This window comes from Cyclopterus lumpus, chromosome 13 (assembly GCF_009769545.1).
Source record: "Cyclopterus lumpus isolate fCycLum1 chromosome 13, fCycLum1.pri, whole genome shotgun sequence".
In the NCBI taxonomy this organism is placed as follows: domain Eukaryota; kingdom Metazoa; phylum Chordata; class Actinopteri; order Perciformes; family Cyclopteridae; genus Cyclopterus; species Cyclopterus lumpus.
In genome coordinates, this window is record NC_046978.1 from 7,773,031 (window position 1) to 7,791,455 (window position 18,425).

General features: G+C 40.7%; 1 protein-coding gene across 1 annotated transcript in view; it reads right to left on the reverse strand.

The window, feature by feature from the left end:
* Positions 1–11,368, reverse strand: part of dph1 (diphthamide biosynthesis 1) — a 51,046-nt gene extending 39,678 nt beyond the window's left edge. Inside the window, exons 1-3 of the mRNA XM_034548779.1 lie at positions 11,264–11,368; positions 10,218–10,367; positions 2,976–3,039 (exon numbers count right to left, since the gene is read on the reverse strand). Coding sequence (XP_034404670.1) covers positions 2,976–3,039; positions 10,218–10,367; positions 11,264–11,315 — 266 coding nt within the window. The 5' untranslated portion in view covers positions 11,316–11,368. The remainder of the gene's footprint in view (positions 1–2,975; positions 3,040–10,217; positions 10,368–11,263) is intronic.
* Positions 11,369–18,425: the final 7,057 nt, after the last annotated feature.

Consider the following 18,425-nt stretch of genomic DNA (forward strand, 5'->3'; position numbering starts at 1 on the left):
GTTAATTCTGTGAGTACGTTGATGGCAGGCTATAATTCAACTTGGCTCTTGATGGTTTGCGTGCTCTCTCCGAGTCGCTATCTGCACTCAGCCAAAGATTGTTATTAAGATAAAAGAGGCATCACACTGTAACACCACTGTACAATTGCATTTGATGTTTTTTGCAGCCCCGACCACTTCAATAGAGTAATATGTCTTCTCTCTAGCCGATTAAGTCATATCAATTTCAGGACTTTATACATTGTATACTGGAATTTTAATCCCTGTTAATTTTGAAGATACTTTTAACACATTGGTGGTGTGTAATGTATTACTGTATAATTATACATACGAATGAAGTAAATGTATATCTATGTACTTAGAATTAATGCCAGCATTTTCTCTGGGCTAAATTTCAGTTTCCCTTCCAAATAAAGCGCTTTAGATAATCTGTCCAAACGATCATCTTTTGTTAAAAAAATGTCTGCATTGTAAATAGATCTCAGATTTGTTCAGTAAAATTGTATCATAATCACAACAAAAAAATCAACGCTGCCAACATAATACCAGTGTTTCCCCTAGGTCAAGTTAATGTTGTTTAATTTAATTTTCTATATAGCACCAGATCACAACAAAAGTCATTTACGGTTCCCTTTCCTACAGAACAGATCTACACCTTGTTCTTATATTAAACAAACTAAATGGCCTTATGTTATTTATCTAATTTCTGTCTCTACATGGTCGCACGTTTACAATTCTCCTCTGCTCATAAAAAATATGTCGCGTGAAAAGCAGACAGATATTTCTGCTTTGTTTTAAACACTCCCGGGTTGGTGAAGATGGCAACACTCCCTCTCCTGCGAGTAGAACACGGAGTAGCTCTCCTGCTCCAGGTTCAAGTACAGAAATTAGCTAAAGTGTTACGACCTGCCCCGCCGGCCGCCACACCCTGACAAGCAGCAAAAGTCCAGTCACCGCAGAATGAAGGTTTTGACCCAGCTTGGCTGTCAGAGGGGAAATACTCCCCCTGGCTGTACAAGACTGATGTAAGTAAATACAGTACATAAATAAATACATTGCATGAATGAATAGATCCACTCAGATCCAATCATGAACAATATACTATGTTCCTGACATCATTTTGAATCTTTTTAAAACAAGACACAGCTGGCCACACCGTCAGAACTTTGGTACTTTGTACCCAACAATGAGCCTGCTGGCTTCCATTGGTCAGCAGTGTAAACTATGAGAGGGACTTCTCAACCATGAACAGGGTAATAAATACTTTTCACAATGGGATTTGCTGCTTTAAGCTATCGCTATTGTAAGCTATCCCAAAGCTGTAAACCTAGGGGGAACACTGAATGCCCAAGTCGTACTGGACCAAGGGGAAAAACAGTGATCCTAGATGACCAACATGTGTATCCATCTTTGAGTTTGTCAAGACTGTTGATATTTTGTAGGGGGACAACAGAACTCAAACGCAGCTTATACCAATCAAATGATATACTCAACCCATCAATCTGTGCACTAGATAGCAAGTAATTTAGTACTTCACAAAGGCTCTGACTTTCATACAGGATTCAAAGAACCCATCTGTTCTAGAATTGACTAGACTAGAATTGAAAAAAATAACATATTTAGTGAGACAGCACAGACAGATGCAACATAGCTTAGGGGAAACTATATAGCAGGAGCTAATGAAGGGAAACCGTGAGAACCATCTTCTCTGCTGCAGTCTCAGGGAGAAATCATGTGGATGGTGAAGAGAGGGTGAAAAATGCAGAGGGATGAGCAATAGAGGATGCGGTGAGAGAAGCAATTACTGCCCGCTAATTGCTCTCATTAGAAGAGATGGGGCCGATTTTGCAGACTCCATGTTGGACAGTGACAATTCAAACGTATAAATGTGGACTGCATGGGCATGCAGTACAAAAGAAATCCAGCAAACAGCGGTAGCTCTCAGACTGATAGCAGCAGAACTGATAAGACCAGACCATCAAAACTTCACTCCATCATCTTTCTCATAAAAAAAAAAAAAAAAAAAAGAAGTGTAGAAATGACTGTAGAGATGGATCGACAACGTGATAGGTCTGATACTGCGGGAGAAAAGACTGAAGGCAATGGGGAAAGACAACCACTTTGACACACCTTACTGAGTAATATACGTTTTATTATTTTAAATAAATAAATGTGTCTTGGCATAGTTATATAAAGCCACGTCGGCACGAAGAGCCCAATGATGTAGTCAAACTGATGTGATCCAAGTTTCCTGTGTGAAATCAAATATCCTCCCCACCCGAAAGGTTTATGGCAGCTTTAGCCACTCAATTCTTCATCTTGTCCATCTCATAATCAGGTTAGTATTGACGAAACACCTATGCAAAGATACCACACTAGGTGTTTAATGATGGCAGCCGTTTTCTTAAAGAAAACACTTAGCTGAGAGTGCTCCAGAGAAACTGAGGCCTACTGAATGTGAAATGAGACCACAAAGACACAAAAAAGACACAAAAAAAACAGCTGATTGTTCTTGTGCTTCACTGTTACCCTCACAAAAAAAGTCATTTATTTCAGTATGTGCGTTACTATTAATTAATTAACCAAGCATACATTATATGCATCTCAGGGTGGGGCAAACCACAGGAGCACTTCTCACTGCAGGATGAACAAGAAAAAAACATTGTGGTTGTCTGTGTGGTAGAGTGCTGCTGTGCAAGAGGGCATATGCAGACGGAAACAAGATGTAATTAACAAGAATAAAATCTTTGTCCTCCTCCAACTGTGAGCAGGGGGCGCTCTGATATCGGCTCGGGCCTAAAACAGCGTAATCATGTCTCATTTTCTGCTGAATCCCTTATTGGGTCTAAGGCGAGGAACTGCGATAAAGGCTCTCGCTCTTGTAAGGAGTACGTAAGTGACTGCGGCTTGACTTCTACGTCTGCTTCCTACTCATACAGACTAATACAGATAAGCAATCAAAATAACCACCTTACCTCTCAATGATGTCAGCGATGACACAGGCAAACATCTGGAGGCCCTCTGGAAGCTGAAGGGCCACTGGAGAGATCAGTAAAAGGCAAACAAGAGAGTTACATACTTGTGTTAGTGAAAGCAACATGTTATTTAATAAATCCTGGACAGCACAGTTATTCATATCCTGTGCTACTGAGTGCTCCATTGACATAAAATAGTGACATTTCAGGGTAATTTCACCTCCACCACAGTGCTGGTTTATTTCAGCAAGTGATGTGCTGTTGGAGATATATTCCACACCAATAACCACAGGTCTATCTCTACGGCTCATGGCTTGTACAGAACATTTGAACTCTGCCACTGGCCATGGGTCACACGGTCACTCTCTTTGCAACTGACCCCCTCCAACGTAACACACGGTACATAGATTTTTTATGTGGAACAACTCATGGGGCTGCTATAAACATTGAAATCAAGCAACCAATTAACCGTTGGTCCTGCTGATGTTGTGGAGTGCTGACAACGGGAAACCTATAAATCTACTCATGTGTGACACCAACTGAGATAAACCAATTTAGGGCAGGATTTTACAAGTGTGTGCCTTGTTTCAGACTCACTCCTCATGGAGAGTTTTTTATCAAACAGACAGAAGAAGGGCCTGAAAGCATCTCAACTGCACCTTTGCTGCAATCAGTGAAGTGTGGCCCTTTCCTTTGTGCATATTCCTTGAAAGAAATAATACACACATGGTGACAGGAGATGTCATGTGAGATAGCTGGATTTGCTGCTAATAAATACTGGGATCAGTATTGCATGACATATTCTTGTAGTTGTAGTTGCGGTTATATTGAAGGAAGGTTGTCATGGGCAAAGAAAAGTGTTTTCTATGGAACTCTTAATTAAGAGTGCTTTGATTTGACTGGCCACTGACTTATCGGCCAATATTACATTTTAAATAGTTTGATTGATCGTCTCTATAAGAGCCAATCAGAAGAGCCGATCAGATGACTCTACAATTTCTCTACATGCAGCTAGAATGGCTTCACTGCTGTTGTAAGCGGTGACACAGCCTGTTCAAATTGGGTCTGTTGGGGCCATTGCTGCTCCGACACTTAGCCGGCAGTGGAGGATTGTTTAACATGACTTCAGCTCTTTGATTTTACATTTTTTCATGATTTTACTTTTATCTTTTTTTTTCAGTATAGTACATAACAATATTAATTGGAATTCAAAGAAGATGAAGATCTGAATGTCCTTTTGGGGATTTATTAAGCAATATGTCTGGTGTGTTTTGCATCAAAGATCTTATATTATGTGGTAAATGGAGAATTTAGAAACGCAGAACTTGCCGAACCAAAATGTCGAACTTGAGGCTTCGAAATGGAAGTCCACAAAGCAAAAGGAGACATCACAGTGACCGCATCACCTTCTAATATAGAGTCTATGGTCTGTAGGAGGAGATCTAGTTGGCTGACAGAGGTAGTAACAGCTAATGGGGCTACTAAAACTAACAGAACTAAACACACAGCAGAACTGACAGGTAGAGGAAGCATTACACAGTCAACATGAAGTGTTACACAGTGAACTGCAGTTAAGCTGCATGGTGCCGGAGCAGACGGCTGCATTGATTAAAATGAGAGCCTATTTGATGCGTAAGACGTGCGAGTGAAAAACATTTCCGATACCCTTGTGGTCTATATGGTGGGGGGCAATTGTGGTTTGTACTCCTTCAATACAGCACTTCAGTGGCACTTACTTGTAGCATTTTGTAGTTTGGATTTCTTGAAGAAATTGTACTCTTGATTCTTGTTATTCTGAGTTCTCATGGTTGAATGCACTTATTGTATATATTTATTGGATAAAAGTGTCAGCTAAATGAAATGTCTCCTGGCAGAGATATGCACTCTACAGAGTGCACTTATCCTGTTGATTAGTTGTTAATAAAATACCATAAAATGGTGAAATATGATTTCCCAAAAGCCCATCTAACGTATTCAAAGTGTTTGTTTCCAATGATCAACAGTCAAAACTCAAATGAATTCCTCACATTTGAGAAGCTGGCACCAAAAGATTTTGAACAATTTATTTTGATAAACGATCGGTTTCAATAACTTGTTAGTTGACTGATCCATTAATTCATATTTTGCTGATTGATTTTGATGTTGTCTGTTTGCCATTTTGTAAAACATAGGGGTTCAGCTGTTTGCCCTTTGGGATTACTTTTTACAACACTGTATCATTCCTGTCAACACTTGTCTTTTTGCCATCTACCCTTTGTAAAGCAGTAATTTATGTTCTGTGTAGATAGATTTGATATGATCACAAACATGCATTCATAAAGGTATGGACCAGTTCAGTATGGAGTCCCAGCTACTATGTCAGATACATTGAGTGGGAAGTCGGGGGCCAAAGACTTTGTTTCAATCAACCATGACATTTTCTCCCAGACTCTGCCGCACCTTACTTCAATAAATCCATCAACCTCTCAGTGGACACTTACAACTCGAAGACACTGAATTCAGCGCAGTGTTTACATATGTCAAGAAACTATTTCAACACTTCAGGGCCAGACGGCATTAAACAATAAAAGCCGGAACAGCCAAAAGGCCAAGGAGGTTGAGGCTGGATGGCCATGAGATGGAGTGATGGATGGGGCAGTGTGAGGAAGATGAGCGAAAGCACTTCTTACTGATGAAAGGTTATGGGATCACAAAGCGGTCATGCAGACAGTGAGAGACAGGTCATTACCTAGAAAAGGGCAAGTTTATTAACAGAGAAAGGTTTCAGAGCACACGTCGGCCACAGCTGACAGATGCAAAACGCTTTCTCTCCATCTGCTGCCCCCGGCGAAAGGTGAGTTCGATCCTGGAGGTGGGACTGGCTGTTTGAATGCATGTTTTCAGGCAAAAATGATAAAGTGCTTCTACCTTTGGAAGCGCTTTGGAAGAATCTAAACCACATGGACGTGAAATGGGACGAGAAGAGTTCATCTGACGGCTTCAGATGTAACAAGTGTGGGAGGTTTCTTATTCTTGGACACGTTACTTAATGTGCACCACTGCATGTACTATACATACATGCAGCTTTCTCAGTGTGTAGTGACAAAGATATTAGTTTTGGCTTCCATGAACTGTAAATCCCCGTCCATCTAATGATGCCGTTATATGCAAACCTATTGTTGTAACAGGCTGCAAGAAAGCTACATGTGGATTTATGTTAACTATCAAAGACAGGAGGTAAACTTGGAAAGTGCTAGACATACCAATTTATCAGTAAACGGCAGACTGAACGGACAAAGCCGAGGGATTATTTCGAATTTTCAAAAGGGGGGTTATGACTAGGAAGACTGGGATATGGATATATACAGGGTTTATTTATCCTGTAGTAGATTATATCTCTCTCTCTCTCTCTCGGGACTCTGTAAATAATATTATTACGAGTACAGTCTAGACCTGCTCTATATTAAAAGTGCCCTGAGATAACTTCTGTTATGATTTGGCACTATATAAATACAATTGTATTGACATGTGGGTGTGTATGCAGGTGGAAATGTGTGTCAGTCTTCTGTGTCCCTACGTATGTTATGCAACTTCAAAATAGCGAATAGTAGAAAGGGGGGACATAATGAAATAAGGAATTGTGTTTGTTCAGAACACATAGCTCAAACTAATACAGTAACAGAGCTACAATGAATCCTACATACATAAGAGTTATAATGTTTAGTTTTGGTGGAAATCATTTAAGACATGGGTTGATTCAACTTTATGGTAATGTTGGAGTCCACAGTTTGAATGATATTGTTCTGTATTAAACTATGCATGCACTATTTAGTATTACCTCATTTATATTAATTAATTAACCAATACATTCAGAAATAACATATTGAAATGTGACACTTCTTAAATCACACATTATAGTTGGAAAGTCTTTACAGTTTATGTTTACATATGTAAACGTAAATTCCCATGTGAAATGGGAGTGAATGGAAGTCCCCTGCATGTAGACTCAAATTTAAACACAAGACACAATACCACTCGGTATTGTGTTCAAATGTACTGTTAATAAGACTCCATTCAGTATCAGTAGATACTCCTGACCATGAGCTGCTTTAACTTAACACAACTATGTCTTCTGTTATTTCTATAAAAGGAACATGCTGTTCAGACAGAGGAGAAAAGGCCATTTTGGACTGAAATAAAAAAAAGTTCTGTTATTGGGACACACAAAGAGAATACTCAGAGAGGGACCATTACGTAATGGGGAAGAAAACCAGCCACCAGCCATTTGCTTGAATCTGTTTAGTGTGGTGGGCCATCTGTGGCTTAGTTGGATGTGTAAGTAACATTGGCATTGAGGAAATTCTCAAATCAAAATTGAATTTAAGATTCTAAATATTGTGTTATTACAATATTATTATTATTATTATTATTACTACTACAATCATCATCACTCTTATTTTCCCACACCCCACCCTCTAAAAGGTTACTGCACCTAAAAGGAGGAACTAAATGCTCTACATGTTGCTTTTTGTCTTGAAGCTGAAGGAAACATCTGAAGACCAACTGTCAAGTGTGCTAATCTTTTGATTGTCTGTAGTTAAGTTGTGAGAAGACCTTGGGAAACAGAACTCCCCGGGCATTTCACAATCCTTTCAGGGGAACACTTTCATGAATTCAAGGTTTTCCAAGACACTGAAGGCCGTACTGCTTTTTGCTTTCTTGACTGTATCGAGATGTCTTGCCTAATTATTCGGTTTTCCCAAGTAAGATTCGCTAGTTGAGTGCAAGGCTGAACAAGTGTTGTAAGACAAAGGACATCATTATTATTATTATTATTATTATTATATAACTGGAGGGAACACACATATGGTAATTTCCATTAGAGCTGACTGATGAATCAGCTGATTCGGCACATTCCTTGGACATAGTTTTCAAACACATTTAAGCAATCCTAAGAAAACATATTGTTTATTGTGTGTGTTTATGTGGAAAAAGAAAACCCAATACGTCCTGTCTGATATCCTTTTCCAAGCATCACTCAAACAATTGCTTTTCTATAAAGAAAACATTAGACTCAAGGCAGCTAGTTATTATCACCATGTTTGTTTTTGTCATCTTAACTGAATGTGTGACGTTTCTCACAGCAGTTAGAACAAGTCCGAACCAAGCTGCTCTTGTGAAGAGCAGAGATGTGCAACACATTATATCGAAAACACAATTAGATTAAAATTTGAAAATTAGGCAAAAAAGAACACAAAGCTTTTAACTATTTATGAACTCAGAAGAAAAGGAGGCTGGGCAGCTGAAATAAAATGTTTGCTGTACCTTCCACAGTCCTCCATTTCAAAAGCACAGGGTACACTCAAGAGGAGTTCAAAGACAAAGAAACAGATGGACACAAAGAGAAATTGAGAGACACGGGGGTGATAGGTGAGTTATGCTCTCTGAGTTCAGACACACAGAGAAAGAGAGAGAGAGAGAGAGAGAGATAAAAATAAAAAGGTCACACAACCAAAAAAAGCAGAGCCAGCAAGCTCTAAACCACACACTCCCCACAGGGGTATAAAAAATATATTAAATCCTCTTGGTATGCCATCTGCATATTGTCACCCAAGGAGATTGAAGGACTGAATACATTATTTTGACATTCACATGAATGAAGGACGATTTATTTCCCCTCAAGCGCCATTCAGTAAAAATTAGGCGAAGGTAAATTATTACGTTATCATACTGTGTTCAAATTTTATCTTGTCAATAAACGTTTGACAATAAACTTTATTAAATACCTTTGTTTGAAGGTGAGGTTTTTAAAGGAGTATTAAAAAAAAGTTATTAGAGAGAGAATTAAGACCTGTTGAATTTTGGTTTTGGTTATCGGATTGGAACTCGGCATCGGCCGATACGCAAGTTCAGGTACCAAATTAGGTATCGGGTTCATAACTCTCAGTACAAGCATTCACACCACCTGATTAGTCCTGAGTGAGAGTGAGTTTTTTTTAATATTATACCAGCAATACCTCTACAAATAGATAGTGTAAGTGGAGTGCTGTATGCAACATCCATTCTAATTTAGTTAAAACAGCTGACTTTGTAATTTTGAAAAACAGCTTGGGTAGTGCAGAATGAATAGGGGACTCCTCCTCAAAGCCTCCTGGTCGTATTTACATTGTAAAAATGGATTTGCCTCTCGCCAAAGACCACAGAATACAGCAGTAGATGGTGTCAGTGAAGTCAGTGAAGCCAGTGAAGCCTCCCACGGTGCCCTCCGTTAGTCCTGAGGCTACAATCCTGATGCAAGGCCTTGCTACTCAATTCAGATTTGTTTTGATTATTTGGTTTGACTATACCATTTGTTGTGACCCATATCTTGTGTCAGTTTAAATGACCTCCATTTCCAAATAACCCCAACCAACAAACAAAAGATATGAAGTCAAGGCAGTCTTGCCAGAGTCACTGTGGGATGACCTAGATGGCGTTTTGGAAACTGGGTCGATTTTCTGATTTGTTATAACACCGGATAAACTGGTGTGAACCCCGCAGGTTACAGATTGTACAAGCTGATTCTGATTCTGATTAAGTCAAAAGTAGGTCAAAGCACAGATGCACTAATGGTTGGCATATTTAATGGTTTCTTGCACACGTGTTTGCGTATAAGACGCTCAACCCTGCGTGCTTCCAGTGTGCTCATACATGAAATCTTTAACACGCGTAAATGAGGTGTGAGTAACCGTACAATTTAAAGTACAGTGTGGCACCTGCATCCATAACTAGCTGTGTCTTGTGGTGACAATGACATTAATGGGCATCAAATAAATATGTTTGAATCAAGATGACAAAAGGTATGGCGACACAGTTTAATGGTTGTCAGTGTCAGGTTTGGGGACAGAGATCCCATTTCATAAAGCATAATTTGTGCTCCAGCTCTGTTCGATAATATGACTATAAATTACAGCTGTTCATCTTACAGGCTCTGTAAAGACTATTTATTGCAACCATGTTACTTAAACCAGCATATGCTCCAATTCAACTAATGCAACTCTTTTCATAAATCAGTTGTGCAATGTATCCCATGGTTAGAGTTCACTCTCGCCGCATTAGGACATTGCAGAATACATAGTTGGCTTTTCTTAAGCGAGGACCAGCCAGACCCAATTTCACCATTGCAATAAAGCGTATTCTACAATTGCTCTTCCCATCTAAAATCGTGCATGTCCCCCCGCCCCCCAAATTGAATGAAGTGTATTAAGAAAGAACCAAGCTCACCTCTCGTAGCTTTCGCTTGTCTCACTCGCCAAATTGTCTTGTGGATTTCAAAGTTGTAATTTGCGGGCAGGGCTTTGATCGCCTCCTGTAACTCGGGGTCTTGCAAGATTTCATCTGGAATTTGATTGGCTACCCGCCGTGGTCCTCGGACTGAGGAGAGAGTTAAATGATTGAGCGGTTAGCAGTGCGGCGAACACAGGTTCAAGCATATTTATTATACCTAACTGAGACTAGCATGCAAGGGTCACAGTCAAAAGTTGAATCAGTGAAGCTATTTGTCGGGAGCAACCAGCACATTTCATGTGTGTGTCGGGTAATACAGTTCAGGAAAGTTGTCCGAATGTGTCTCCGATCTATAGGACCAAGCCACCTTATAAGAGTGAGAGAGCTATGGAATTGGAGAGCCCCACAAATGTGTCAACGTAGCATGACACATTTGGAACAGTAATGGAAATGTGACTCATAACAATAATAATAGCAGTCGTGGGTGTCAGAAGCAGGCAGGACCCATGGAGCCCTGCCACGGTGAGAAAGCACAGAGACTCCCCGGTAGGGGTGCAGGCGGTATTGTTTTGATCACCCTGTACAGTCTCATCTGTTTTCCCTTTGTTGTGTTCAACGGGAAGCTTTTCGGTTATTCTGCAATCATAGAAAATGGCAGGAATTGGAAACGATGGTGACGATGACACGCACCGGCTTTCTTAAACCCTTTGAACACACATCTCACCTGTCAGACTCGTGAAGTCCCGGTGAGAACGTCACAACACTGGACGCTGATTGGATGCGAGCTAGTCTCGGCAGAAGCGCACGTGTGTCTTCGTGAATGTTAAACGTACTGGACAGAGCTGGATAGCAAGTACACACCATGTACAGCGACGTGTGGTGGTTACGCAGTTCCTTGTTTGCGTTGTAGCCAGGCTACTGAGTAGTGCTGAAAACAGCTGATTATAACATTTCCTCATCAACGTGGAAGCCAGATATCTCCACAAAGTACACATTTTTATTTCTACTTTATCAAATATATATAATTGGGTGTTAATATTTACCTGTGGGCTTTTTTGCAGCAACAATCTGGACTTCACTCGAGGGCGCTGCCATTTTTTCTTTTTACCAAACATGAAACATGTGAGGAAGAGAAAGGCAAAACCAATCGACTGCAGAGATCAGTGGAGCACCGATGTAACCGATGTGACTGAACGGGACAGGAGGACAGGATCATATACTGTGTGTATATATATATATATATATATATATATATATATATATATATATATATATATATATATATATATATATATATAAAAGAAAGACTTAACATTAATTTTTTTACAGCCAAATATGTTTTCTAAGGCAGTTTTAGTAAGTACTTTACATAGGCCATGTAAAAATAAATTATAATAATTAAGTATAACAAAGAATATTAGTTAGCCAAACGTATACACTGAGCACCAGTGTCAAAGTGCAAATGAAAAACAGTAAACAAGAAAATAAAGTAAAACTTAAAAGAATAAATATGAAATTTAAATAAAATATAACAGGAAAGGGAATTTGCGCAGCACAGTTAATTTAGCAAGGCGTGGGATAAAATGATGAATTCATAATGAATTATAGTTTATACAACAACACATACAAATTAAATTGAAAAGTTAAAAAAATATGTCCTAACTAAATACATAATGTAATAATACGTATCATTGATCAAATGTGCAATGCAGAGAATGGGGATCAGTTTAATACATCAGTCCATTATCTATAAGATATTTATTTGGGTGGAGGCTATTTGATCAGTAAATCAGCGGCTTTTATGAAAGCGTTCTCCCTCTGCAGAGTGTTTGGTCTACGGGTAAATATAGTTGTGTTACATGTAGATTTGGTCCTTTTGTGTCACCTCATATTTGCTATGAAGACCTGGGGTGTCAGGGAGCCGTGTGTGTCTTGCTGGGGCAGACAGGGACAGAGACAGTGAGAGGATGGAGCAAGCAGCTGTCCGGTCGAGGGGCTGAGGCGCTACCAGCTCTGATCCATGGGTGGAAAGCAGAGAGGTCTTCTCAGACAAGATCAAGCTGGAGAAAAAAAGAGGCGATTTTAAGGAAACCGAAGGCATCAAAGTCGACACTATTAAGGAGGATTTGAGGAGTCTGCGTTAATAATCCGACATCAGAGGCGGAATGCGAATCCAAATCACTTATGTTAATTAGAGATTTTAACGAACATGATGCGATTTGAAAGGCTCTGAAGCACGGGGAGAAGAATTGTCGATCGGCCACTTGAGTTTAAACATCTGTGTGTGTATGTGTGTGTGTGCGTGTGTGCGTGTGCGCGCGTGTGTGCGTGTGTGCGTGCGTGTGTGTGTGTGTGTGTGTGTGTGTGTGTGTGTGTGTGTGTGTGTGTGTGTGTGTGTGTGTGTGTGTGTGTGTGTGTGTGTGGAGGGGTGGTGGTGGTGGTGGTGGTGGTGGGGGCTGCGTGTGTTCGCTGTCGACTTACCCCCAGAACTGATTTGCAGCCTCTACGCTCATTTGCGTCTAAAAAAAGGAGTTGGCTATCAGAGGTTGTATCGGACGACTGTGCGCTGATGCTCGTCACACACACACACACACACTGGAGTTGCTGTCATTTCGGAACGAGGGGATGATTTCAGTGCGTCCGTTTCACGATGATTGTCGCCTAATTTCCCAGGTCCGACGGCGGTCTGCCAGACTTTGTGTGAACGGAGAGTGGTGTCTGTTGTCAATGTTCACCACATCCACGGCGGTCTGCGACTCAATCCAGTGGGGTGACAACTGACATTTACACGACGAGCCACGGAAGCTGCGGATCAACTTCAAAACTGAGGCGCACAAGTTTTAAGTCTGGAATATAAGAATAGATGATTCTCAGAGGACAGAAGACGATACACACCTAGGCATACAACATGTTCAAAAGGGGTGAGTGAAACTCTACTTTTCTCAGTCCATCCTATTCAGCCTGAAAGGCAAACTGCGCGTTCTCGTAACGTGTGTTAAATGCAGTGCTGGTGGGCTGTACACTTTCTACGGTTATGAAACAGATGTTTAAATATGCAGCGCGTTGTCCCGCTGATGTGTTATTACAGACGATGCGCCATTTGAAGCGTGTCTTTAATTTGCAGAAGAAGATTTACGGGAATTAACATGTTTTTAAGGAAGCATGGGGACGACTGTGTGCTATTAATACAGCTGATGCCGCACTGCAGTTTATGAGTTGTACCCGGGTCACAAGGCTATCTCTCCCAGCATTGCACTCTGCTGAAGCATTATTATGTGCTGTGTGTCAGTAGATCTAGATGTGATAGATCAAACCTTAGTCCACAGGGTTATTCTCCCATGGCTACACACAATATGAACACTCAAGACCTTCAGCACCTCATATAAAAAGGAAGAGCTCCTCAAACTTTTAATATCAAGATCCCCGAGATAGAGACACGTTACACACAATATCTTCGTTGCTGATCTCTTGTCCCAAGGAACAGCCTCTTTCTCTCTCAGCTTTAATTGGCCATGCAGCTGCATACATGTCTGCACTGGATGTCTGACAACAGCAGGGAGAGGAAAACTCTAATCTCCAATGAGAATAGATTCCAGTAATACATGCTCCCATTGTGCTATTATCTTGGGAGTGAAATAATAGTGAGAGACTGTTCTTCATTTTGCTGGGGTACTCGGAGACCCCCCACACATACTTTAGAAACCACTGCATTAGACCAAATCTTGTGTATCACTTTGTGAGAACCAGCCTGCTCCTTTGTTTTCATATTTTATGCCGTTCATATTTAGCAAAAGTGGCTTAAAAGATACGCAAACCATAAATTAAAACCTTGTACACAAACATACACTGAGGCGTGCTTGGTGAGGTTCATCATATAACAATCGCTGCTTGTGTTTACGTTTGTTTTCATTCTGTCTTGTGAAAAAACATCTGTTTAGAGTGTGTGTTTGTTTTTGCTGGGTGCCTCAGGGGCAGAGAAAAACAACGTGTTTTTCTTGCTGCCATCAGATCGATTATTGGTATTCCAACAGTCAAGATGGGACACGGTGATGAGTGCTCATAGCTATTACGGCTTTTAGGGAAGGCCTATATTGTCTAAACTAACGGCCTCTCATAACGGACCTATTTATCATTCATGAGAAGTGTTACGTCTGGATATTTTAGGGTGAGTCACGGTTTGCGTTCCAGAAGAGGCTCTTTACCGTTTAATGTATGAGCAAACATATCTGTCTATGTTTTGTGTCAAACTAATGGACATGCTGGTAAATCACTGTTGATAATTATCATCAACAGATTCTCAAAGACATGATTTCCCAAAGCACACATTAATTTTCCATTTATTTTTGAGGGTTAAATAGAGAGCTGAAACCAGAGGTGATTGGCATTTGTGGATGTTGTACTCCAGACATGCTCCATCCCTGCTCTGTCCAAGGTTTGTTGTATGTAGATCAACTGTCTTACCTGTGCTGGAAAGAAAATCACTTAATTTAAGACAAACGACTTCGAAGCACAAACTTCACCAGTCTGCCGAAAGTGCTCAGTATGCCAGCATGTCTGAGTCCACAATAGTGAGGCAGAGATGCGTCAGCGTTGGCAGGAACAGCACAGAGGCTGAATTAGAATTGTTTTGCACCTAAAATAACAAATTCTGAGGGAGCGCGGCAGATGCACCGGGCTCTGCATTCACTGTCACATATCCGCCATTCACAAACACATAGAAGGAAGGTGTCTTAGTTGACACACACTGGCAGCACCTCGCAAATTGACGTCACATTGCCTGCTGTGCTTGATTACCACATTAATGAAGTGGACACGTAGATTTCCCGATGGCCTTTGGGTTCACACTTTGTCTGACAGGCTGCTGATCTCTTCATCTGTGGGCCGTGAGTTTGTACAGGCTGATCAATGCTGCGACAAGGTGTGATCATGTCCATGCCATCCACAAATATGTCTGGGCGTGTGCATTAGTTGCAGCGTGTATTCAACTGCAGGTGAGACAACATAGTCCTCATATCGTTGTTTGAACAGTCAGAATGCTGTTTGTGATTCTGATTGCGTGTCTCTCTATGGCTTATAGGACAACAACGTGTGTGATTGAGTGCGTCTCTGGGCACATTTGCGTAGCCATGCAAGCATACATGTCACTCCATCTCTGTATTGGCTTTTTCTGTCTTTCTGACTGTCTCGCTTTCACAATCTCTCTTTTCCTCAAAACCAGTCAGCCATGGAGTGGGCACAAGGGATGATCTGTCAGAACAGCTTTAAGATGGAACGGACGAGATGTCCACTGAATATACCATGCTATGAAGTGCTGTAATTCCTGCTACATGATATTCAGGATTATTAGAGAAGGCTCAGCTGGGGCTTTTTTTTTGCCTTGTGCCACCTTTTGGATTGTAAAGTGTGCATCTCATGTCCTTGCTGAAAAATAAACACTTGTGTCGCTGTGCAACTCCATTTAAACTCAAAGACATATGTATACATCCTTGTATTTTACTATGAGGATGCTCTGCGACAAATGTATTACGGACTTGATAGATTATCTAACTCCCATGGGCAGCCAGTGTTTCAGAACAGCATGGAAATCAATTTTCAGAGACTGGAAACTCACTCACACCATAAATGTGCCCATGTTCTTTATAATCCTCTACATCATTGTTGCATGACTATTAAATGATTATTATATTAAGTTGGTGCTGTCAAGTACAAGTCAAAGTGCACACTTCAGAGCATTGCAGAGCCTCATTCCATTTATATCCACCCCACAGAGACCATGTAACCTGCAAACAAAATGTAAGCAACTAAATCTACATTGGAATGGATTACTTGTCTCAAGTAAGTTTTGAGTCTCTTTAAGTAGATCTTCAAACTGTATTTGCATGAACTGAAACTGACGGCTACCTGGCATATAGGAAATCACTCAACACCTACGCCGTGCTATGGAAAACCTTTATGCAATGTAATATACACATAATGTGTACTTAACAGGTTAAACCATGCACAACAACTGATAAGCAGCTTTAAGCACTGCATGCATTACCTCTCAACCCTTATACCTGGACTAAGCTAATCCATCATCAACCATAAATCTAAGTTCTTAACCTTAAAGTAGGCTCACAAAAGCAGAAGTGTGTGTTTGTGTGTGTGTGTGTGTGCACACACACAAACACACTCATATACACACACAATTAGTGTAAGGTTTGCTTTTTGGAAGCGTCAGACTTGCAAGATAAGACTAATTGGGAAATGCATTTGCATTGACTACATTTAACGTGATGAGCATTTTTTAATGGAATTTAGCTCAGAGAGAACAAAGGCGGGTTGTAAGAACACTACAGATCAGGCATGCTTTATGTTTGTGCAAGCTGGCAAACACATCAGCAATGGTAATACTAATTACTTGACATTTTTAACATTCTGTCCTCTAAAACAAAACAACAAAGTACCACATTCGGTTCCTTAATCTTCCATCTCCAGTGACAGACAATATCCAGAGATAATTACTTGTAGCGATTATGAAGTCTTGTAGCATGTAGTAATCTCACATTGTAAATCAACCACAATTAAGAGCCCTGACAATAAAGTAGCATGTTGCTTGTGTTGTTACCAGTGCTAGCAGACAGGGTTGAGGGATTTTCATTAATGAGTTCAGCACAATGAACACAACACAGGGGAACACCTGTGGCCTCTGCTCTTCAGCTTCCCGGCTCTGCCCACTTGTGCGGGCCGTGTCTCACGGTGGCGTCAAAGCGGCTCTGCATTAGCCAACACAACTCTCATCCTGCTCCCCACAATACCCGCACACATCATGGGGCTGCTCTTTTCTGTCAGGGAGATGTTTTTAACCCAAAGATAATATGACTCATAGATCACAAGTGCTTTGCTGATGATTGTGCAGCAACATATTGAAGGCTTCAAAACAAAATGGTCTATCTTTGTTCCTAAACAAACAGGCTTTTCCTAATGAGAATACACAGGCAGCGCCCTGAATCTCACCTTGTGCAAGTGATTTGAAATGACTACGTGACATCGCACACGAGCAATGCATTCCCATCTGTCTCTGTAGTAGGTTTGCAAACTTTGAGCCATTGTCAGGGCCCAGAGAGAGATTTATTTAAAGAAAATAGATTCCCCACTCATATTATCATCTTCCTAATCCTCTCACAGTGTCAGGCTTCTGCTATCCCTCCTTGTCAACTCTGCATTGTTGTACTTTTCAGCCAGGCTTGTGTTTCCATGCGTGTGAGAGGCAGTATGGACTGATGACTGAGGGTTTCGAGGAGAGGAGGTTTGAAAAGAAGTGAAGAGGATAATGTAGAGAGGAGCAAAAATATAAACCTTAAACGGATCCCCTAAATCTATCTAAGCCGCCTAAAAAATAGAAAACAAATCTGAGAGGAGGACGACATTTCTACTGCTGTCTGACATGAAAAATAGCTTCTTCTGTTTAAAATGCTAGAGTCGACTAATCACGACATCAAGTAGATAAAGGAAAGTGAGATAAGACAACCAAAAACTTAAACAAATTGACTCATTGTGAAGACTTTAGATCCATCCCAGAAAACACAGCGTCAAGGGTAATTGACGGAGGAACATTACCAATTATTGGATAGCAGAGTCATATTCATTATAAAGCCACACAATGCACCTCTGGCTCTGTCAGTGCATTCCAAACATCTTATTTTGCCAAAGGAGATTGTTCCAATCCAAAAGCTATTTATTTAGTGGCCAATACTCAGGAGTGTTACATGGAAGCCTCTGGCACAGTTTCACCACGTGACACGCAGATGACAAATAATTAACAAGTGTGTGTTTGTGTGAAGAAAACAGAACCGACTGTAGTGCATGTCACTTTTTGGAGTCTTTTTCTTCCGTTTTTTTTCTTTCTGGAAGCCATTTTCACACTGAATTACAGCACGAGGGCTCTGAGTTCAGAAGTGGATGCAGTGCTCTTACACAGCTGAGGACTTTCTTATTTATGCAGTCTGAAGAGACATCTGTGATGGAATCCACATGACATTCCAACTTGGAAGGGGACTAAACATTTTTGCACATGCACAGAATAATATGTCCATCTCTGTCTTCCCTTTAAAAAAAAAAAAGAATCACCTGATTCTTGTGCAAACGCCATCTCCTCAGACTTTGTTGTGGAAATGAGATGCAAGGATGGTCATTAGCGGATGATAACGAGGTGAAAAAGACAAA